The sequence below is a fragment of the Hirundo rustica genome, chromosome 5 (genome assembly GCF_015227805.2).
Source record: "Hirundo rustica isolate bHirRus1 chromosome 5, bHirRus1.pri.v3, whole genome shotgun sequence".
Lineage (NCBI taxonomy): Eukaryota > Metazoa > Chordata > Aves > Passeriformes > Hirundinidae > Hirundo > Hirundo rustica.
This window is the reverse complement of record NC_053454.1, coordinates 8,308,897-8,332,768: the sequence shown is the minus strand read 5'-3', so window position 1 is coordinate 8,332,768 and position 23,872 is coordinate 8,308,897. Positions and strand designations below refer to the sequence as shown.

At 41.8% G+C, this 23,872-nt stretch overlaps 1 protein-coding gene across 2 annotated transcripts in view; it reads right to left on the bottom strand.

The window, feature by feature from the left end:
• The window catches only part of FAM193A (family with sequence similarity 193 member A), a 78,143-nt gene extending 62,431 nt beyond the window's left edge, over positions 1-15,712 (bottom strand). Inside the window, exon 1 of one of the 2 annotated variants that reach the window (XM_040065270.2) lies at positions 15,578-15,712. In XM_040065270.2, coding sequence (XP_039921204.1) covers positions 15,578-15,616 — 39 coding nt within the window. In that variant the 5' untranslated portion in view covers positions 15,617-15,712. Of the gene's footprint in view, positions 1-15,019; positions 15,076-15,577 lie in introns of those variants that run through there. The other variant, XM_040065271.2, reaches the window with a different exon arrangement.
• Between the last annotated feature and the right edge of the window lie 8,160 nt (positions 15,713-23,872).

Below are 23,872 nucleotides of genomic sequence, written 5' to 3'. Positions count from 1 at the left end.
AGGGCAGCCAAAGGAATGCCCTGGACTCCAACAAACTACAAGCAGGTGACCAGCACAATTAGCACAAGTAAACGAGTAAAAATATGCACCCAGAATCAGCTGACTATTGGAAAGAGACATACTTATATTTTTTCCAAGTAGGCTAGATCTGATAACATTCAAGAAACTTCCTCAGGAAATCCTTTGAGCCACCTCAAAATCAATAATCCTATCTTGGAAAACTCATGGAGGATGTCTTAGATAATCAGAAGCTTAGAAAAAGGTGAACTATTTAAACTCTTTCTTTAAAACAAACAACCTCACTCCTCAAAGAAAACCCAACCCACAAAAAAACTTTAAAAATCCCAGAAACAGAGGGAGAAAAAAAAAGTATAGTGAAGGTAAAAATACCTGAGGAATGGCTTGTCTTCAGTTCCCAGAAAAGTTAAATGCACCCAAACAATCCTTTTAAGCACTTAAATTATATGGAGCAGAAGAATAGTGACCTTGGTTATGTCAAACCAGTAACATTTTCTTCAATGAAAGATTTACACAGGGGAGGAAGAATAAATGTCATGATTTACTTGATTAACATCTTTGACAGCCTTAAGTACTGAAACTTTCTCATGACCAAATTAAATAGCAAGATCTTGACAATTACCATGAATTTCCAGAGAGATCTAAGTGACTATATGCAAAAGAGGAGTCAACAAGGTCAGACTGATGGAAAAAAACTAATGCTACCTTGGAATGCATAGCTTACGTACAGGACATAATCCTTTCACCTAATACTGCTCCAGTAAGTCTCAGAGGGACAACTGCAACTCATTTTGAACACAGGTCTTCAAGCCAGACAGGAACAGCTGGAGAAAAACCACAACAGAACTACCACCAGACATAGACAATACTACCTGCCAGGAAAGGCTAAGAGGACTGGGGACACCAACTTTACAGATCAGAATACTGAGGAGAGAGGAAGAGTCAGTTCTCTCTATCCACAGCAAACAGAATAAGCAACAAAATGTTTGAATTGCAGCAAGGGAGAATTTTATGCAATAGAAAATAAACAGCAAAGCAGTTAAGAGTAAAAATAGAGTGCCTTGTAAGGTTGTGGAGTCTCCATCAAAATAGGTCATTTTAAGAACAGGTTAAACAAACACTGGCCAGAAGACAGATGAATGAGATAAAAATAAGTGTGGAAAAAAACTTGAAGACTTTAGAGCACTGATAAGAGATTTTGGTGTCAGATTTAAGGACCAGGTTTACAAAGATGGTTGCTTGGATTTTTGTCTATTTCCTAATAGTGCGATTAAAGACCCCTGAACAACAATGACAAAAAAATTTCAACAAAAAACCACAACATAAAATGATCTTACAGAAAATCAATGATTGCATTCTTCAGACAAATCATCCACCTTTTAATATGTATCAAGGTATATAATTACAAATACTAATGTGCTTTAATATTTTAAAAGACGATTAAAAGCTCAAGAATTAGTGGAGTCTACCTGATATGATTCACAGAGGGTAAAAACGGAGCCAGAAAGCTCAACTCCCCTAGAAGCTCCTGATACACCGTGGTGGTCAGACTACCTTCCTGCTCAGTACCTGCTCACCAGCTCCGCACACACGCAATTCCTCACGTTACAAATGCACAAGAAAAAGCATCATTAGGAAAATGGAAAAAGAGACAGCCTATTTAGAAGGATAAATCCACACAGTAACAGTGGGACAGACATCCTTTCTGCCTCTCCTACCCCTATTTATGACAATATAGTGGAGTTGTAAGCCTATCCAGTATGATTTCCATCTAGCCAGGCCAACTAGCTCAGGAGGTCTGACCACGAGGACTGGTTTTCCATAAAGAAGAGCTACCGACATCCTTCCTGTTCAACAGCATCAGTGAAGAGCAAAAGAGTCCCAACAGCATATTGGAAGGGTAGACACAACAGGTGCCAGGAAGACAACTTCCAGTGATCCTCTCATGCTTTAATCACAGGGATTTGTGCTGCACTAAACTCCAGTAAAGCCCACTAAGCAGAGACACCTACAAAAGAAATAATCATCAGACCTAACACCTTTCTGATCATGTAGTAACACCCGTTAATAGATTACTGCCATTAGTACGCAAACTCTCTCATGTCACAAACATCACCCTACACAATATCTATTTTGGTGAAAAAATTAAGACAAGGACAATTTCTAGTCATAAATAAAGTATTAAAAGCATCAACAATGCCAGTCCATTGCATCACCTATTTTTTGCTGATCATGAGTTAATACCATCACTAAAATACTTTGCCTGTAACTTCAGAAAGTTAAACTACTCAAGCACACTATACAGAGAACATACTTGTGGCAGAAGTGTCAGAGACAGGACAATGCAAGCAAAATAAAACAGTGAAGACTAACTTCCTGTTATAAAAAAGAAGGAAATACGTGAGTAACAAAGAAACTGTAGAAATTTTTTTTTCCATCAGACAAATTCATCCCTAACTTGGGAAAACAATCAAAATGTAAAAATACAATTATCTGGGAATTATTTTTTAATATTAGGGCAATACATCACATACTGAGGGCTGGAGTGGGAGTGTTGATCTGCTGGAAGGTAGGAAAACTCTGTAGAGGAATCTGGACAGGCTGGATCAGTGGGCCTAAGGGTCTGAGGTTCAACCAGGCCAGGTGCCGGGTCCTGCCCCTGGGTCACAACAAGCCCTGCAGTGCCACAGGCTGGGGCAGAGGGGCTGGAAAGGGCCCGGTGGAAAAGGACCTGCGGGCACTGGTGGAGAGTGGCTGAACATGAGCCAGGTGTGCCCAGGTGGCCAAGGAGGACAATGGCACCTGGCCTGTGTCAGCAATAGTGTGGCCAGCAGAACCAGGGCAGTGACTGTCACCCTCGGCACTGTTGAGGAGGCCTCGCCTTGAGTCCTGGTGCTCAATTCTCAGCAGCTCACTACAAGGAAGTAATTGAGGTCCAGAGGAGGGACAAAAGCTGGTGAGAGTCTAGAGGATAAGTCCCACGAAGAGTGGATAAGGGTGCTGGGGGTGTTTAGCCTGAAGAAAAGGAGGCTCAGGTGATGTTACTGCTTTCTATAACTCCCTGACAGGAGGCTGTAGTCCAGCTGTAGCCAGTTGCTGCTTCTCTCTTTTCACAGGGAACCAGCAACAAGACAAGAGGAAATGGCCTCAAGCTGTGCCGGGGAGGTTTCAGTTGGACATTAGAAGGAATTTCTTTGTGACACAGTTGTTCAACAGTGGAATGACTGCCCACGGAAGTGGTAGAGTCACCACCCCTGAAGGTGTTCAAGAAATGACTGGACACGGCACTCAGCGCTATGGTTCAGTTGGCATGGTGGTGATCAGTCAAGGTTGGATGCCATGATCTCAGAGGTCTTTTCCTAAATTAAAGAGGTGATTCTGTAGCCTCCATTTTGTAACATTGTACACTATTTATATGCCATTTAACCAAGTCAAGACTTCATGGAAAAAACTCATGATAAGGATGTTGACTTTCTCAGGATTATCAAAAATATAAACATGGTTGGGAGTAACTTTCTTTGATTTTTTTTTTTTTAGTGTTCCTGGTGCAAGGGAGGTCTAACACCAGTTAGGATCCCCTAGGCTTTAGCAGAGGAGACACAGACTACCATGTACTTTTGCAATTTAGCTGTCCAATCATCAGTAACACCGTACTGACTGAGAGGATGAGCCAATCTCACCAACGCTTAACACCATCAAGTGCAACCCACTGACTTTAGAGTTTGTTTCAAAACTGACTTCACATTTAGACAAATCCTCATTTCTGTGACCTTAGTTAAAAACCACAAAGGCAAGCACACATTCAGACTTCTGTCTGAACATTCTACCTAAAGAATAAATTACCAGAAGCCATTTCTAGCAATGTTTTAAAATATTTCTAGGGATCAGAACAATCCCCTAAACCTTACATAATCAACAGATGTTTCACCTAAATAAAAATAAAAACATAGGCTCAGAATTACTTTTAAATATTGACAGAAGAACGTTCCTCTTCATTTTTTAAGATGCAGCCAAGTTTACAAAAAACATACAATAAGCAGTCTAAACAATATTCAACGTATGACTGTCATAATTTCCACATAATTCTGAAAAGTAGTCAGTTGAGTCACCAATGACAGCACTTCTGAAAACATTAAATAATAATTAATATTTAACTTAGTTACTATGCAGTGTTTCTCAGTATAAAGTTCCATATCCTCCAACATAAGGTTTCAAATCTGTAACTACTGGATACTGTATAGGTATGGCAGTCTGTTTTCCAGATAGAAAAGTAATTGTAATTTTTTTTCCTTTGAAAGCCCAAGAATCTTTTTTGAAAGGGTTTTTTTTTTTTTTTTAGTATGTAAAAATTATGGAACTTTAACTTTGTCCACTTTTGTTCTTGTAGTTCAGGCTCTTATGATGCTAAAAAAAACCCCAACCTAGTCAGCTTCAGGCTGCTGCTGAAAGCTGTCTCAAATCACAGCAGACACCAGTAAAATTCCCTGCAGACTCCCTGAAAAGAAGTGGAGAATGACAGTATAGTGGAGACAAATCTTGGGAATAGCCAGGAAAAAATGTGCAGATAAAATAAAGATGATCACACAGATAAAACTGCAAAGTTTCTTTGTCAGTAAAGTAGAGTTCTAGCTCTTGCTGGGTGACAAACTAAAACCTTAATTCATCTGAAGCCTATTCCAGTGAAGATTTGGGTTTCAACTACACATTAGCTATAGCCACATAGATAAGTTAAGGCCATTAAAACAAAATAGTGAAAAACTTCTAGTGAACCTCAGCTAAACCACTAGTTTGCCATCTGTTGTGGCAGCAGCTTACTGAAGATAAGCAGCCTGGAAGCATTATGGCAATTAAGAAATCTTTTGGTCATTAACTCCACACCAATTAAACACTAAAGGCTGGCAGAATCCTACTGTTCAGAGCTGTTTTTTAAGATGAACTCTTCTGCTCCCAATGACTGGTTTCACCATGAGACACATTGCAGCAAAGAACCTTTAAACATTTACTCAGGCATTTTTTGTCCATGGGTAGCCCACATATGTTTGTGTTCTCCTATTCAAAAATAATTTCCATGCGCACATACAAAGCATTTACTTAATTCCTACACTTACATAGCAATCTCTTCAACCCACATTTAGATATACCATGTTTCAAAAGGCCTCAGTACATGCATACACACATTCTCACTCGTTCATCTGTACGTGAAAGTCTCTGGGCCTGCATCATCATTAGTGTTATCCAAATTCAGAGCATTGTATCTATCTCAGTGAAATATTCCCTACAACACATTTGAAATAGTCAATAGTTTAATATGGTTATAGAACTTGAAAGAGGTTCCTTAACTTCCTTTAATATTTATAAACTAACAGAAGTCTGCCTATGACAACATATTTTACTCAAGGCAATTTTAAATTAAACTACCAATCTCAGTGGAAAAAAACACCTAATATTAGAAATATCTGAAACTACTTATTCAGCCTTGAGAAGAAGAGAAGACAGAAAGTACATCTTACCAATGTCTATAAGCATCTGAAAGGAGGACACCAAGAACATGGAGCCACGTTCAACTCAGTGGTGCCAGCAATAGGACAAGAGGCAGGAGGTGGAAACTATGCACAGGAAGTTCCACCTGAACATGGGAAAAGAACTTCCTCATTATGCAGGTGACTGAGCCCTGGAACAGGCTGCCCAGAGACACTGTGGACTCTTCCTCACTGGAGACACTCAAGAACTGCTTGGAAACCATCCGGTGTTCTAAGAAGACCCTACTCGAGCAGGCAGCTTGGACCAGATGAACCCACCAGTGGTCCCATCCAACTTCAGCAACTCTGTGTACAATTCAATGTTATCATCACCTTTCTAGCTTAGGAAGACCTCTGCTCTGAGAGCTCTATTTCTGCACATAGGGAAAGAAACGAACCCAAAACCACCCCACCACCAAAATCCAGAAAACAAGCTTTGGCATTAAAAAAAAAAAAAAATCTTCATTTAAAACCTTAATTATTTTAGCCTCAAAATACAGAAGAAATCATAAAGGTTGCAGTGCCCACAGTTAGTGCACTAACTACAACCACATAAACATACAGCTGTTTGTACTAGTTCTCTCTTTGAAAAGAGCTTGAAAGAGAGAAGTAGGTGGCAGAGTGTATTCAAGTCTGGCACCCCTGCCTAGAGACACATCTTTTGCTTCTAAGGAGCCACCATTGATGCAGTTTGACAGCACAAAGCTGAAAGCAGAACAGGAGTCAAGGTAATGCCTTACAGCACCTTACAACACTACATGTACATTACATTTAGTATGGTTTCCAACATATTTCAACACTACATAAAATGAGATATCCCCTAATATACAGACTTTAGAGTCATGGCTTGCATTAATTAAGAGATTGCTTTCAGGAAATTTATTCAATTGGCAGCCTTCTTTTCCTTTCCTCACTTTACAAACCTGGTATCATGACAGACATTCAAAACCTGAGGCACATGACCAAAACTTCTCAGTCAAATTCGAAACACAAGTCTACATCATGCCATGATTAGCTAGTGCATTCAACAGTCTTTCTTTCTTGAATTCATTTGCCCATTTCAAAAGGCCAAGCATATTTCATGCACCATCAATAATGCTTGCTCTTTTACAGCTTTCTCCCCTTATTCACATTAACTCATCTCCTACTTCATCCAAGAGGGAAAAAACACATTTTAGTCTTATTCTGTCCTTCCAAAGACCCCACCCTCATCCAGTATCCACAGACTTCTGTTAACTTACCAAACCTGTAGCTACCGCCTGCTCCTTCTGACATATGAGGAGAGTAAAAGCAGACCAAAAATGGCCAGTCCCCAAGAAAGCAGTGCTTTCCTACATAAAAAGGTGCTGCTTCTGGGTCTTGTTCAGATGTCAATCTAGCTGGCAAATATCCATGGTTAGAGCTCCTAAATGACTGCTGGTGGGCAGAGCTCAACATTAACACTGAGTTATCCTGCACTAGCTCTGGCAGCAGTCAGCCCCGCCAGCAGACAGCTGTGCCAAGCCCACTTGAGAGCCAGATTACTACCCTAAATCCAGACCATATATTAGCTTAGATGACCAATTTTTGAAAAAAGCTGGCTCAGGATGGTTCTAATACAACAAGCCGTATGCATTCCCCCCTCTCAATAGCTTTATGAGTGTTCTAACTGAGATTCCTAGCACTGTAAAACATGCTTCAGCTTCTGATGCTGTAGACAAACATGCCTACTACTCTACTCCTTACTTCCCAGAACTTTCTGAGGACTAATTTCAGAAGTTACTTCTGCTATGACTGCAGATCACCTAAAGGAGGTGAAACCTTTAGGGGGAAGTAAAAAGATAACTACAGAAAAACATATCTCAATTAATTCACTGTTGTCCATAGCAGTCTAAGTAGTAAAACCCTTCAAGCGGACTTCATTTGCCAGTGTTTCCAATCCTAATTCAGAAAATGACAAATAGGTATAAGTCCATGGAGCCCTTTACATTTTTTAAATGACAACTACTGGATTTAATTACTACAGCTAACTTATCAATCATATATTATTTAATAAACAGATATCAATCAAAAGTTTTATATTCTAGTAATGCAATATGTTAATAACCCATCTTTAGAAAGCTCATGTCTACAGCACACGTACAGGTTTGTGACATAAATCAAACACTGCCCAGTTCTCTACAGGTTGGTCTTACTTTAAGTAGAGAAGCTACTATTTCCAAAAAGAGCAACAACTGACGTGGGAATGCAAGTGCGTAAAGCTGACATTGCAATGCAAGCCATAACTAAACTATCACTTTTGATACTGTAGGCATAATTAATACCTAGAATAAAGATGAGTACCTGAAAATTTACATCTAGAACAGTGAAGTCCCCTGTGCTGCCAGCCAGACACTTTTATCCAGCCTGCTACCTTTCTCTGGAGAAGACACGAAACAGCTATTTAGAGCAGCAAACACTGCCTCAACAGCTGATCACATCCTCCATCTGTCTGCAGCTCAACAGAGACCACTGAGCTGCTGCCAAAGCAGTTAAAGGAAAAAAAAAAAAAAAAGCCAGCAGCTTTTTCCTAAGAGCCATTGCCAGCCATGAACCCTCCCAGAAATTAGTCCTCAGCGCCTAGTGTGGCCCCTCCTGGACCACAAGCAATTTACCTCCCACAGCCACTTTCCAAGAGGAGTAGGAGGTGAGTCCGCAAGAGAAGCCCTGAAGTCCAGATGCCGTAAGTGACAACGTTGCTCAAGATCCAGGCAGTCCACAGCTCTGGACTTCAAAATAATTACTTCTGTGACCTTGCAAAAACTTAATTATTTACCTGGATGATTGTGGTCTCATGTTTTTGAACATCCTTCACAAGTAACCACCTGTCAAAGCTACTACTAGCCAGTTCAACAGATTAGTGTGTGAAAGGAGGACAAATGTAAAGAGCGACTGTGCATAAGGAGTTTGTGACATTCCACAGTAACAAAGAGGCACCTACAATCTATTGTGGTTTGCTCCTCTAGGCCTGAAGAGAGACTATGCACAGGAATATTTCATGGAACCACACAGATTTTCTTCTGAAAAATGTGTAATGAAGTAAATATTTTGTTTCCTCCTTATAAATGAGCAAAGTTACTCTTTAAGATATGACCCAAAGGGGCACGTACCATAACCTAATTGAGCTCCAACTTTGTTTTTTTTTAAGAGAAAGAAACCGTAACTGAGTAGGCAGCTAGAGGCTAAGCATGGCCTCCTACATAGGATTTTCACCTTACCTGACTTCAGGCACTCAGCTTGCACCAAAATCTCTCCAGGCTTCCTTTAATAAAGACTGGAGAGTGGCGGCCGCCTCCTGAAGAACAGGAATGCCTTCCTCTCAGATGCTTGAGTGGGTTCTATCACTACTAGGCATTTTAAGATGAAGAGAACTACCTTTGTGGCTTTTGCAAAAGAAGAAGAGTTGATTATTTAAGAACATGGTTAAAATTCCCACCCCAAGGAAGTTTTTCATCAGTGCTAACACCAGTCCAACATGACCAACTTCAGTTCAACAGCTTGGAAGAGGCTCACAGGTAGCCCCATTAATTTTCTCCCTAAAATCCACTTTGCAAAACACTGCCTGGACTAACTTCTGCATCACTAAAGCAGCTGTACATTCTCTATTTAATAAAGTAAATAACAAGAAAATATTTAGGAAAAAACATTTAGCTCAGGTAAATGTTATGTTGCTCAGATGCATCTTTAATAGTATTTCTGGTGTGTTTCCTCACAGGTGAGGGGCTGAAGGTCAGAAATGTCATAGGCTGCCTTGAATTTTTAAAACACAAAATTAAGTAATTGTTGTGTCAAAAAAAAAAAGCATATTTATTCTACTGCATTTTCAGAAAAGCCTCAGTTTGGGCAGTTCCTGTAATACCATTAAGAGTAACATCATAAATGCCATTTCCCTGTTGAACCCTGCATTTACAGCAAAGAAGGAACTGAACTGTAGTATTCTTCTAAACATTTAACTCAAATGTTTCATTACGTTCAATTATCCTAGGAAAATTCCACATATGAAATATTCTTTGTCAAAACAGACCAGTCCACAGCTACCTTGCTGAGTATTAAAATTAAAAATAAATTTAAAAAAAACACCACAAGAAATGAAAATGTAGGGACTCTATTACCCTAATAAAAGGGGATATATGACCTCCTTTCCTATCAGCAAAGGAGCTCCAATAAATATTAAACCTTCTTTGATTACTCAGATCCATACAAACCCAGAACACTGCCTAGCACATCCATGAAGTCCTGTACATCATAAGCAAACAAGTTTATTTCCCAGTTATTTCCCCCAATCACTTCTCCACAGTATGTTTTCAGTAGGTCTGTATTTATTCAGGACCACCCTTGCTAAACACACGTATCTGAACATTAGTCTCATAGGCACCAAGCACCAGCAAACTGAATTTCCACATCCACTCAGCTCTCCTTGCCAGGCCAGAAGAGAGGCTGACTGGATCTCTCACTGTAAAGGAGAGAGGATCCAAAGACTCCCCCCAAGATGGGATACCACTACAACAGGATAAATGCCATAACCAAGGAAATAATGTAGTATTAAATACTTAAATAAAGCTTCAGGTACTGTTTGGGGTCAAAAACTTGCAGGAGAATAACTGGACAAGAACCCTGGATATTCTCTCAATATACACTTATTTGAGAACTAACTTTTCAAACTAGTCTAGTTCCAAATTAAATCAACAAGGTTTTGCTTCCTCAGTCACAAAACAAAAGGGAGGAGGGGAAGGGAGTGACTATGTTTTTTAGAGTAAAAAAATTCTCTCTCTCAATCTCACATTTTGCAACCAATACAGCAAGGGAAAAAAAACCCTCTGGTGTCACACCCGGAATTGAATGTCTCCCAACAAAGCCAAAGGAGGATCCTTAGTTTATACAGATTAGACACCGCTGAACCAGGTGCCATTTTTTCAGACACACTTTTGGTATGTTTCATTTAACAATTCACAATTGATCATTCTTATTATCAGTTGACCATGATTTTGCAGCTGCAGGAGGTGGGGGAGAAATGGAATGCTCAGGGATTGGATATACATCAAGGTCGTGAGTACACACAGGCACACACTTCCCAGGAGCAGCATTATGAGATGTGACCCAATCGCTGGTACATGTGCCTCTGGTCTCAGGTCTATTAGCTGAAAAATGCCTTAACAGAGCATGAGAAGAAGCTATGAAAGAGCTAATAACGTGAATGTTATGCAACCACTAAGCTTGTTTTAAAGTTTGCAATGTTCTGTTTAGATTCTGCTTCTAAATTAGCAAGTTAACTCAACCGTACCATCTAAAGCAAATTCTAATAGTTTTATCCCATTCTGTCTCCTTTTATTATAAAAAGCAGAGCATAAGCTCTTCAGGGCAGGCACTGCATGTCTATTAAAAAGAAAAAAAAAAAGTACTTAAACTACCTTTAATCAGAGGAACAAATTTACTACCTGACTGTCACAAAGGCTTGTTTTTCTCCAAGTCAGTGTTAAAAGAGTTTATAAGTACCTGCTGCCTCAGCCTGAGGAGCAGAGGTTATAACACTGTTTTAATAATTGGAGTTTATCTAGCCTTGACAAAAATTGGCCAAAATAAGTTTGCTTTTGGAGAGGAGGAGGCCCTACATAAAAGGACAAAAGCCACCTATTTGCTGAACTTCTGAGCTCCTGACAAAGCTCCTCTTTTGAATGTTTCCTTCCTTTTGAATGTTTGAATCATGGAAGGAGAAGAGTGAACAGGGAAGATCTGAAATCACAAATCAAACACAGACATCACTAAAATGCAATGAGCTACAAAGCTGTTGAAGAAATTGGCAATGTACATTCTGCTATGTATAGAATCTCTATTTAAAAAGCAGTACCCCATAATAAAAAATAGTCTGCTGAAGTATTTTATGAAATTCTAAAACAGCTCTCAAATGTAAGAAGATTCAATACATTACTACACTTGACATACAATACTTTGAAAAATGCAAGTGAGCGAACTGTAAAATGGCTACTAAATTATTCCCTTTAATAACACAAGATTGGTCAGGCCTGTAAAAAAAAGTATTTCTGTGGCTGATCAGCTACTGACATACCACTCTTCGCTCCAAAATACCTGAACATACTAACAAATAGCCAATTTTGCTACAGTACATGTATGAATTATGCAGCGGTCGCTAGAGATAATAAAATGTCTCTCACAACATCAATAATCCAACTGTCTGTCAAAAATTTATAGGATCAAATTAAGAAAGCCTGATGCAATACATTACTGAATTAAAACAAAATCAAAAGAAAACAGAACAGAAAGCAAGACCTATTTCTATAAATACGCATATTAAAAAGAAAAAAATCCCAAAGAAGTCCTGCAGCAGCGCTGGACAACTAAGTGACTTGGTTTCCAGTTGAAGTTGACACAGTTACAGGTTTTCAAAACTGAGACTCCCTTGCCCTGATACACTGCCAAAGCACCCTTAATTTCACTAACATCCCAAAACATCTGACAGTGCTTCAGAGGATGAATTCAGACACAATAAAGCATGTGCAAGGAATAACATACCTTCCAGGAAGATTCTGTTAGGAGTTGCCCACTCGCATCCCAGAACAAGAATTAGCATGTGCTCTAATGCAGAATTTAGCCTACAGTCTTAAAAAAAACTCCAGATAAGATGTATAAAAAACTCAATTCAAATTTATTTGTTAGCTCTAACAGGGTTAGCTAGAATTTCAATACTGACACATGAGCTTTTAGTCTGAAGCATAGATACATTCATTTTTAAACTACAGTCAACCCGTTTTATAAAGCAGTTTCAAAGTTAACATTATGCTGAACAATTATTGACACACAAGAACACGTAGGATCACTCCTTTAACATCCTGTTTTGGTCTACCTTTTAGCCAAGTTTTGGAAGAAACACCTAAAAGAACACTAGTAGAAGGATGTGCCTACTCCATTCTGAACAGCTGCCCTAAAACCAGGTAAACGATAAAAGCTGGAAACTACATGAAAGCATGAGAACAAGAACACACTATGCTGTGCAACAAACACTAAATTTGTGGGGGGCTGGTGGTTATATTTTACATTTTTTCAAAGATTAAACATTTGAGTTTGTTCAGCAGAGAACTGGCTGATGATTTCTCTTACCCACCAAAGGGAACTTCACATTATTCTGGCTAAGATGAAAGTAAAGCAAGTCTGGTAACTACTTAACAGCTATTAGTGTGTTCCTTACTCTCCATCCAGCCAAAACAAACCTAATTTAGAAGTGATCTGTCATGTAAAATACAGTTTTCTTTCTCAATTTCATCCAGAAAAAAACATCTGCTGGTCTTTCACTCAAAAAATCAAGGCTTGTTTTGACCATGTACCCTAAACGATCAAATTTTTACATACCATTGAGGTGATCCGATTTTCACATCAGCAAGAGTCATGCAATGACACCTTAAGGTTTCACGTTTGCAACAAGATAATCAGTGAATTTTTAAGTACTGGAAAATTTTATGTCACAACCATTGGAGAGCTATTGAAAGTGTCAAGAAAGAGGTCACTGAAACCACTACAGAGGAGGCAACACCAACTTTAAAGGAGCATTATGCAGCATAAGCATTTACCTATCAAACTGAGCACGGGGATTCACCTGTTCTCAAAATCTCATTCCAATATGCTTCCTGTTTGATTGACCAAGGTCTCTGCTGCAGGTTTATTCTAGTTTAAGTAACTGATCTGTTTGTTTAACTGACTCAACTCCCCATTTGCCCATCAGTCTTCAGAACCACTTGAATCACACTACAAATGGAAATGGAAATGTTTGACAAATCACATACGCATCTAAGAGCGGAGGCAAAACCAGATCAATTAAGACAAAGTCACAAATGCATTAAGTCACGTTGTGTTCACTAACAAAAGTACGAATAACATTTAAGCAAGCGTAATAAACAGATGCATGCTCCCAAAAATTTAGTGCTGAAATACAATATTTAATTTTTAAGACAAAACATACTTTCAGAGAGACTGAGAAATTTTATTAGGAACTACCTAGTCTGAAAGAAATATGGAACACAAAGTAAGTAGTCTAGCAATGATTTTAGCTTTTAAGATGAATTTCAGAAAGATCCCAGACTCAGTCTGATGAGAACCAAAGTTCCAGACTACACATAACCACAAGTCACAAACATCAAAATATTGGGGGTAGTGAAGCCATATCTATGTCCCATTCTGAGCATCACTTCACTGCTGGTTTTATTTCCCTCGGCATGATGATGTTTAATAATATCTAGGACATCATGCCGAGGGAAATAAAACTAAGATGTAAAATAAAACAAGACACATCTTCTTACTACAGGTTTAGTTAGAACAGCGTTGAATGATGACTTGCAAAGTTGCAAATAAAAACCTGCGCATCTCTTTGCCATAGGCACATCACTCTTCTGGATATCTAAGTCATATATATGTTACTGTCCCAAAAGGAAATTATGTGTGAAGTTAAGTATCAGATTAGGACAGACATACAGAAACAGTTAATCTAGAGTACAGTAGCCAAGTATGAAAGCATATGAACCCAAGTTCTAAAGAGAAGAGAGAAAAAAAGTCAACCTACAATCACCAGACTGATTGTTGATCCAGAAAAATAGTTGGGCACAAAATTATATGGAGAACAAAATAAACCCATTTGTTACACCATGGTATTTCAGACATGCTACACCACAAAAGCCAATTCTTTAATTTTCCCTTCATGTGCTCAACAAGTTTATGAGAGCAATAGGAAACGAGCAGGTGGTATGACATGCACATGGAAGTCTGAAGATGCTGTCAGCAGGAAATGCTGCTATAAATATGATACCTAAACACAAGCTCTGTATTGATAACAAAAAAGTTGAGTTAACCTTTACAAGAGAAAGGAACATGAACTTATTTGCTCTTTTGCTAGTTGAACAAATAGGACATCTTTTTAAGGGCTTAATCCTTGAGTATTTTTTCTTGGGGGGGGCGGGGGGAATCAATTAAACTACACAATCTGGTCCCAATAAATTTCACCATAATGTGAAAGAATATAACAGATCTGAATTATTCCAAGGCACTAGAGTGATAACCACAGTCCAAGCTACAATGAACCTCCTATGCTTAATAAAGAAGTTGGCTACTGCAAAAAGGGCGTAATGGAGGTGTCTTTTTGCTTTCTCAAGGCCTGCCCGCCTATTTCTTACAGCTCCTCCATTAAGGTGAGACCCCGCGGACTGGGACGCTGAAGCTGCTTTCAGGACAAACCCCAGGACGACGCGGCCCCGCGCAGGCGGCGCGGCCCTTCCCCCACAAAGGGTGGGGGAGCTGAGGACGCTGCCCAGCCTCGCCGCCCCCTCCCCGCAGCCCCAGGGCCCAGCCCAGAGACCCCCGCCGGGACCCGAGCGGGCCGAGGGCAGGGGGGGATGTCGCGGCACAGACCCCTGGCTGCCAGCGCGGGTGTGCGATGTCACCGCGCCCGCCCCGGCCCCGCTCACCTCGCCGTGTCCCGCCGCGGCCCCGGCGCCGCCCGGGGCTCCGCTGCCGCCGCCCGGAGCTGTCAGCAAGGCGCCCACCGCGCCCGGCGGGGCGGGGGCCGTTGCCGCCGCACCCCCGGCCTTGCCCAGCCCGCCGGTGCCGCCGCTGGGTCCCGGCCCGCCGGTGCTGCCGAGGCCGCCGCCCCTCTTGTTCTTCCGGCGCTTCGCTCCGCGCTTGGCGTCGGCCGGACTCATGGTGCTGACACCCGGGCACAGGAGGAGGGAGCGCCGGGGAGGAGGAGAAGGTGGGGGGAAGGGGCGCGGGGTCGCGCCAAGCGCCCGGGGGTGGCGAGGCCGGGCGGGGCCGGGGCTCCCCGGGCGGCGCGGGCGAAGCGAGGCTGTCACGGCCACGGGGACTCGCTCGGCCCCGGCGCCGCTGGGCAGAGTTACCGTCCAATATGGCGGACACAAGGGGAAAGTGATCCCCCTTTACGTTGGGGGGCTCCCCCTCGGCGCTGACGGGAACCCGCCGCGCGCGGCACGCTGGGAGACGTAGTTTCACGCCTCGCTAAAACTTACCGCTGCTACTGATATTGGACTACAATTCCCAGCGTGCATCGCGACGCCCGCCTGGGCGCGGCGGATGAGCTCATCCGTCCCCGCGGTGGCTGCTGGGAGTCATAGTCCTCCGGTTTGCCGTTAGCCGCGCCGGCCAGCGTTGCCACCCCGGTCAAGGGACTACAGCACCGCCCAAGAGCCACGTGACGCCTTAAAGGGGCCGCAGTGCTCGGGGATGAGGCGTGAGGGGATGTTTTAGGCAAAGCCCCATATAAGGGGCCGCAGCCCATCCGCCGTTTCGACATAGCACAACCCTTGAGTGTATTGTCATACCGTCTCTGTGCAACCATTCCTCAGAACCACACAGGCACCACCGTCCCCAAATCCATGCAAGGCAGGCTGAAAATGGAGGTCACACCACACACACTGGGGCTGAAGGCACTGCTGTACCCTGAAGTGCCGTGAGGCCTCTGCTTGAGTCACCATCCCCGTTCATAAACGTGTAGATGTGGTGCTTCATGATAGTTCAGTAGCTTGCCACATGTTCTAGTGGTGGGCTTGGCGGTGCTGGGTTAATGGTTGGACACACTGGTCTCAGAGGTCTTTAACAGCCTGAAAGACTCTGTGTTGTTCCTCACAGTGCAGTCACACGCAGGCCCAGGAAAGGAGAAATTCTGTAGCTCTGTGCTCTCTGCTTTTACATGTCTGGGTGGCATGATGCAAAAATCATAGATGTGAGCATGTTAAAACTGGTGATAACTTCCTGGGATCATGGAATCCCTTAGGTTGGATAAGACCTATGCGATCGAGTCCAACCTATGACCAAACATCACCATGTCAATTAGACCACAGCACTGAGTGCCACGTCCAGTCTTTCCTTAAACACTTCCAGGGATGTGACTCCACCATCTCCCTGGGCGGCCCATTCCGATGTCTAATCACCCTTCCTGTGAAGAAACTTGTCCAAATGTCCAACCTAAACCTCCCCTGGCGCAGCTTAAGACTGTATCCTCTTATCCTGTCAGTTTCCTAGGAGAAGAGGCAAACCCCCATCTGGCTACAACCTCCTTTTCTGCAGCAGGGATCAATAAGGTCACCCTTGAGCCTCCTTTTCTCCAGGCTGAACATCCCCAGCTTCCTCAGCTGCTCCTCGTCAAACCTGTGCTCCTGACCCTCCACCAGCTCCATCACCCCTCTCTGGATGCAATGAAATGCTTTCACTTTGGCTGGTGTAATGCAAAAATCGTAAGTGTGAGCATACCTGGTGATTGCTTAGGGCAGTCTAAAATCTCTTTTGCAGGATTAAAATTGTGAAAGCATTGAGTGGTTGTGATAGTGGGTCAAAGGATAGTTCAGCAGCACTGACATACTTGCCTTTCATTCACCGATGACCATACACTTTAAAAATATCATGGGAAAGACAGCCTCAGGAGTTTTGGGAGAGCAATGGAACAAGACACTAATTTCAGCATGTCCTGATGAGTGGTTGGCAGTGCCAATAGAAGCTGCAATCCACACTGAAGCTGTTCCAGGCTTAGTTTACTTCAGTACACATAGAGGCGCTTTGCTTTTACACACAGACAGCTGTGAAACCAGGAGAACACGTTTGTTCGTTCTGTGGTCTAGTAAATGGAAAGGGTTTTTTGTTGCAGGGCCCTGGTCTTCATAAATGCATTCAGTGCTCAGCACACACAGCCCTGCATAAACAGCAAATAGCAGTGGTAAGAGTAGCTGTGTACACATAAGTGTACACAGCCTTTTGCCATAAACAAATAAATTCCAGACCCTGAAGTATAAATTTGAAGTTGACTTATCTTCGTAACATACAGCATTATTTTCAGAGCTAACATCTTTCACTTGAAATGGTGTGTCCTAGGTTACAATGTAAGATGTGCCCAAAGTATGTATTCTGTCACCATCTACATGAGCTGTTGAAACTAGGTTGGGCAGTGTTTCTCTTGCCCCCTCCCTCCAGATTATCTTCTGTTAATGGCCCATCAATGCCCTGCTGCATGACTCATAGATAACTCCCTCCAGGAGCTATCTCTGTTTAATGGGCAATCAAGGACCCATTGCAAGACTGATAAAATGATATCAGCCCATTGTGAGATGCTCCACCCAGGGGGAGGAGCCAAGCATTCCCACCTGGATATAATCTGGCATTTGGGACAGCACAGGCAGCCTTACCCACTGGATTCCCAGAGGACAAGAGCTACCAGACCTTTCTGTGGGATCACTGCTCCAACAAGACCACTTCATCTGGATGGCTACCACCACCCTAACTAACAGGGTGTCAGGTTGTATTCTGACTCTGTCAGTGATCTTTTATACTATTGCATGTGTTTTTTGGTTGGTTTTTTGTTGTTGTTGTTGTTGTTGTTTGTTTGGGGTTTTTTGTTTGTTTGTTTGTTTTCTCTCCTATTAACTTTTTGTTTTCTGACTTGGAGTCTTTCGCTAGTTTTGCCTTCAAGCCAGCACATGGTGGCACAGTCTTATATAGAGTTGTCTTTATCTTCCTTTCAAAATTATATTTTCACTTGAACTCTCTTCATTTAACACTGTACTTCTGAAAGAAAGATTATAGCTTAGTCAGTCAATCTCCTATGTATTACAGATAAAAAGCATTATTATGAGAAACTATTATAGTAAAATCACTCAACCATACAGGAGCTGAAGTAATGCTACTTAATCTGCTATCACAGTGTAGAATTCTGATAATCTTATTGCAGAAACAAACATATTCCTTTTCCACTTCAGGAAATAAGGGACATCCTTATGATTTGTTCTTAAATCCAGCTTTCAATATTAAAATTCACAGTGCAGGACAGTAAGTTTTTATAAACTGTGTAGGTCAGGGTCCTTTTTTTAAACCTGCAGGTAAATACTCAGAGAAACTAAGTACTCTTACGAGTTTGCACTGAACTTATCTACCACACCTTGTTTTTAATTTACAATTAGCTGCTGAGCCAGTAGATTGTTTTAGAAATGAACTTGCTACTTTGATGGTGGATTTGAATGTTTGTATGAATCAGAACAAAAGGCAGAGGAAATTAATTTGCTGTGGAGACCTACAACTATGTTTCTTGTCCTTACTTGAATTAAATTACTTATAACATTCCACCTCATCCCTAAGAAAATAAACTCAATCATTTGAGCAAACTAGCTTCAATTTACCTCATTGTTAATCTAAAGCATTGCGTGGCATTTCGAAACCCTTTTGGGGGCAAAATTATTTATTCTCTGAAAATTTTTCACATTTTCCAGGAATGACATGTATAAAAACTCACTGCATAAACAGTGCAGATCACTGCAGGGCTTTCTCATGCTCTTCCTTTGAACCAATCCAGTTTCAGCAGCATTGTAATTTTCCCTGTGAGCCATTAAGTTAATAAAAGGCTGAATAGAGAGGCCAGGTCATGGTTACCTTTGAATTCTGCCTTCAGCATGTCAGGGTGGCTGGAAAAATTCAATGGTTTTACCACTTCTCTGGAATATTTGTACTGGTCTCCTGTTGCACAGAGAAGGATGCAAGCAGTCTATACACTGAACTGCTGTTATAACCTCAAGTGAAAATTAAGAGACCTATTAGTCATTACTGTTTCTGAAATAATAGACTCTGTTCCAGGGTGGTTAAAATTTATGGTTTCTCTAGTTTCAAGGTGTTCTTAATTATGCATTTATTTCCCAATTTTGCAGGTGCTACCTGATGACATTGGCAATAGACTGAACTCAAAGCAGCAGCTCGCACGCAAGGCAGCACCATGGGGAGTTTAAAGCATATCTGGTTTTTTTAGGAATCTTCTGGCCTGGGTTGTACCAGCTGTGATGATTCCAGTTAATTTCTGGTGAATTGAAGTCCCTAATAAGGATGAGGGCAGTTGACTTGGAGGTATCCCTTAGTTCCCCAAAGACTTATTTGTCAGCATCATCATCCTGGCTGTAGGTCTATACCTGACTCCCATGATGACTACCGCATTAATTGCTTGCCACTTGATTGTAATCCGGAGGCTCTCAACTGTGCTATCACAACCGTGAGCTCCATACATTCTAACCCTTCTGTTCCATACAGTGCCACCTCTTCTGCCCTGCCTATCCCTCCTGAGGAGCCTAGAGGCATCCGAAATGGCACTCCAGTAACAGGACTCATCCCATCAGGTTTTATTTATGCCAATGATGTCAAATCTCTGGGACTGGGCCAAAGCTTCAAACTCCTTGGGTTTGTTCCTTATGCCTTGTGCATTAGTGTAGAAACATTTTGGGTGTGGTACGTTGTAGCCAATACCTTGTAAAACAGATTAAGAGGACCCCATTAGTGCTTACTTCCACAAGTTTTTGGCATGCAGTGCCATCTCTCCTCACTGGTGAGCCTGGTTTTATGCTTTTCCCTGTTCCAAGCTAGTTTGAAGCTCTGTCAAGGACCCCCACTAGCTCCTATGCTACAGCTCTTTTCCCCCTCTGAGACAAATGCATTGCATCAGTGGTCGGTAGACCAGGTGTTGAGTAGATCATCTTAAGTTCAACAAACTCAAAATTTTTCCATTTACATAACCTTGCAGCCACATATGAGCTGACAGATCTGCCTAAGAGTATTATTCCTTGTAACTGGAAGGATCAAGGAACTCAGTACCTGTGCTCCCAATCCCTCAGCCAATTGTCCCAGGGCCCTGAAGACTCTTTTGATTGCCCTCAGACTTCTTCGTTATTTCATTGCTGCCAGCTCAAACAACCTATAGCAGATAGTAATCAGAGAGCCTTACTAGGCTGCAGAATTTTCCAGTAATGTCCCTTGCCCAAGTCCCTGGGAGAGAGTAGAATTTTGTGTGAGTTCAGTCCAGTCTAGACAACTTCAGCAACTCGCACTAATTTTGCTGTCCAAAAAGCTGCCATTTTAATAGAAGTTCATTTTTCCTCTACAGGAGAGTGAACATGCAGGTGTGTAGGTATAGGGAAGGATGTATTTACATATAAGTGTGCAGCATCACAGCATTTATGTACACTGGCTGCCTTTTAATCCCCTTGCCTCCAGCTTTTACACCCAGTTCCAAAGTATCTGAGCTTCTCCCGTGTACAATGGATATTGACAGCAAGTTCCTGGATGGCCATGGAGTCTAGGCACTCCCTCCCTTTCAAAGAAAGTAAATGCTCTCAGGGTGAGGTTATCGATTTATTGGCTTCTATTGAAAGAGTTTCTGGTTGTTCGGTGGGACTAAACTGAAGAAGAATTGGAAGCAGCATCATTCTTCTAGCAAGGCTTTCTGTAAAGCAAAAGACTGCGGGTTTTCCTTTAGGTGGCCAAAATTATTTTCACCCAATCTCCTCTCAAATTTGTTTCACAGCCAGATGCCTCAGCTGAGAAGACTTTATCTAATGCTGAAGAGGTTTAGGGCAAAATAAAAAGAATCTCACATGCTGAATAATCAAACTTCATTTCAGGAGCTTTATGACCCCTTTGACTTTATGGTTCTTGTTGTGGTTTTTTTTGTTTGTTTTTCCTAGACAACCTTCGATGGTCCTTAAACTATGTGTTTTTTAAAGCCATGAGCACAGAAGTCTTGCAGAAAGTCAGTCTTACTCCAGGACATCCACCATGAGAACACTATGCCAGGGGAACCTTGACTTGGTGGCTGCTGTAGCTGGGAAGATGTGATTCCTGTCTTCTTGTTCTCAGTGCCTGTGCTGAAAGACTGCTGTGCTGAATTTATAAACAATAAATGCAGAAGCACAAAAGCAAAAAAGTATTTTTTTTTCCATCAAAATAACCGTAAAAAACTAAACGAAGGTCCTTTTCTTACAATGGGAATGCTAGAACATACATCTCTACTGAACTGATCTTAATTCAGAACTTTTTTCCAAACATTCCTTTGATTCTCAATTTTTCCCCATTTAGAGTAGACTCTTTCAGTTTATTCTGAAGAATGTCTTCTGAAGTCTGCATTGTATAAGGAATTACCTAATTCTGGCCACTGAAATAGTGGTTATGTCATGTAATGTTGCTTCTCTGCCAGCTGGCATTTCACATAATGAAATACCTTGCCTTCTCTGTATTGAAAAGCAACATTGCTGTCCCCTTGTTGCCCTTGTGAGACAAAGGAACATTTTGCAAATCAGTACTAAGAGAGCAGGTAAGACTGTACTGGTTCCAGTTTTTCCTAACTAGAGCACGAGGTTACCCCTGTTTGAGGGAAGGGCTGTGTCTGCAGGTTAGTGTTACACAGCTGGAGGATGTCCTCCTACCAGCAATTCCAGCAGCAGTTCAAAATGAGACAGAGCAGCTCAGACAAATCTGCCCTCAGATGCTTTCAAACCCTTGAAATAAAGTGTATAGGGAACGATGTTTTGTCTCTCAGCTAGCATTTGGGAGGAAAATCCAATTTCCACCTTTCAGAATAGGTGTTAACCCACACATTCAAAGCTTTGATGGTGTGCTGAGGGAGTGAAAAGGATATTTTCATACTGTGATCTTCTCTATTCATAGAATCCCAGTGCAGGAAGCAAATAGAGCAGCAGTTTCCCTGCTCACAGTTTCCAGTCCTGCCTGCCCAGCCAGCCCTCTGCCTTCAGGAGCCCAGGCTCTCCCCTCCCTCTGAAGGCCACAAACACCAGGGATGTTCAATTTCCCTGCCTTTTCCTCTCATTGGTGTTGCCATTAACCCTTAAAATGAAGCACTGGCAGCCATTCACTGAGGGGTCTCCCAGCATTTTTGGTTGGTTCTGCATGTCAGGTTCAAAGGAGTCTTCCTCCTGTTTCCAACTACTGCTTTACAACAACGTTTGGGGCCTTTTTAGCCTTTCATTTCACCTTTTTAAAGATGCCAAATCCATCCATGCATCAGTTTTAATCCAGAATATGACAACTGAAGGATCAGAACCTGCTTCCTGGCAGCTGTTGGCACCTACAAGCACATGTCCAGTTTCTTTGTGAATTGTACCAACAGAAACATGTTCTGCTTTTTCACTCTTTTCATTTGGAGCTTTTTAACATTATCAAAATGAATGGTGCAAGTTTTGAATCATTCTTACTGTTTACCTTTCTGATTTGGCTTTTAAATTTATGATCACGGGGGGAAAAAAGAGTATCCTATTGTTCTTTCTTCTGTCAGCTGTTTCTCCACTAATTAGTTTTTTCAATACTCTGCCACTGAATTGTCATTTTAGTGGCAGATCTCCTCATACCATGAAGAGACAGAGCTCATGGATTACCTACCCTATGTGTAAGAAACGCAGCAGAGAAGGAGGAGAAAAATTTCTTGTTTGTTCATCTCTGAGGAATCAAGCTAATGAATTTTAATTGACATTTTTGAAGTAGTTGAACCTAGAGTAACAGTAAGGGGGTTTATGGGTTCACATGATCTTTCTTGGACATCAAGAGGGATAAAGTCCTAGATGAGAACATCTCCACATCAGCAAGACCCTGGGGAATTAACAGCAGTCTCAGTCAGCATCATTTGTCCATCCTAACACAACAAGGTGGAGATCTGGGCTTAGGATGCTGTAGGTGTAGCTTTTAAGCCTGGACAAACCAAGTTTAGCAGACCACCTTCAACATAATCCTTAAAATTTCTCTTATTGGGATTCCCCCAATCAGTTTCTGGATGACAATGTTTTCCAGAAGGTGTCTGGCACCAACCTTAAAAAATACCAAGTAACAGAGGACACGTGGTCACATGGCACTGTTTATTATGGCACTGGTTTTTATGGTGCCCTGCTGAAGCAGAGTAGCAGGACCCTAGATGAGGCTGATCAATCCTGTGTTTCCTGCTCTCAACTTGTGCCTCTCCTCCCCAGGTCTTCTGAATTGTGGCACTCCCTGTTTCTGAGCAGAGCCTGAGACAGAAGAGATCCATCTAAAGCCTTTATCTCCTTTACAGGAATGGAGTCAAACCCCCATGAGCCTGTCATCTTTGCACCCTAAGCTGTGATGCACTGCCCACCAAACCATGATGCTTCAGCTACATGACACAGTGGAGGACACAGCACCAAAACTAAACTTTGCTGCTTTCACCTCTGACACAAGGTTAACCTGGTTCACACAATGCCATGCAGTGGACAGATCCCATGTGTGGAGTGGGTTTTTTGGCTGCAAAAGAACATACAAATTTAAGCACTAAAAACCAAAATAAGCTAGGAAAGTAATTCCTACAAGCTGTTTATAGCTGTAATGTGCAAAGGAAACCAAACCAATGCTCCCACCTTGTCTCAGTGACCTGATTAAGAATTTTTTAATCCACCAATCACTTTCAGTCCTGTTTGACAGAGGCAGCAATCCCACAGGATGCTATTCTATGACTTTTAGGCAGTTATTAGCTTTCACATCCC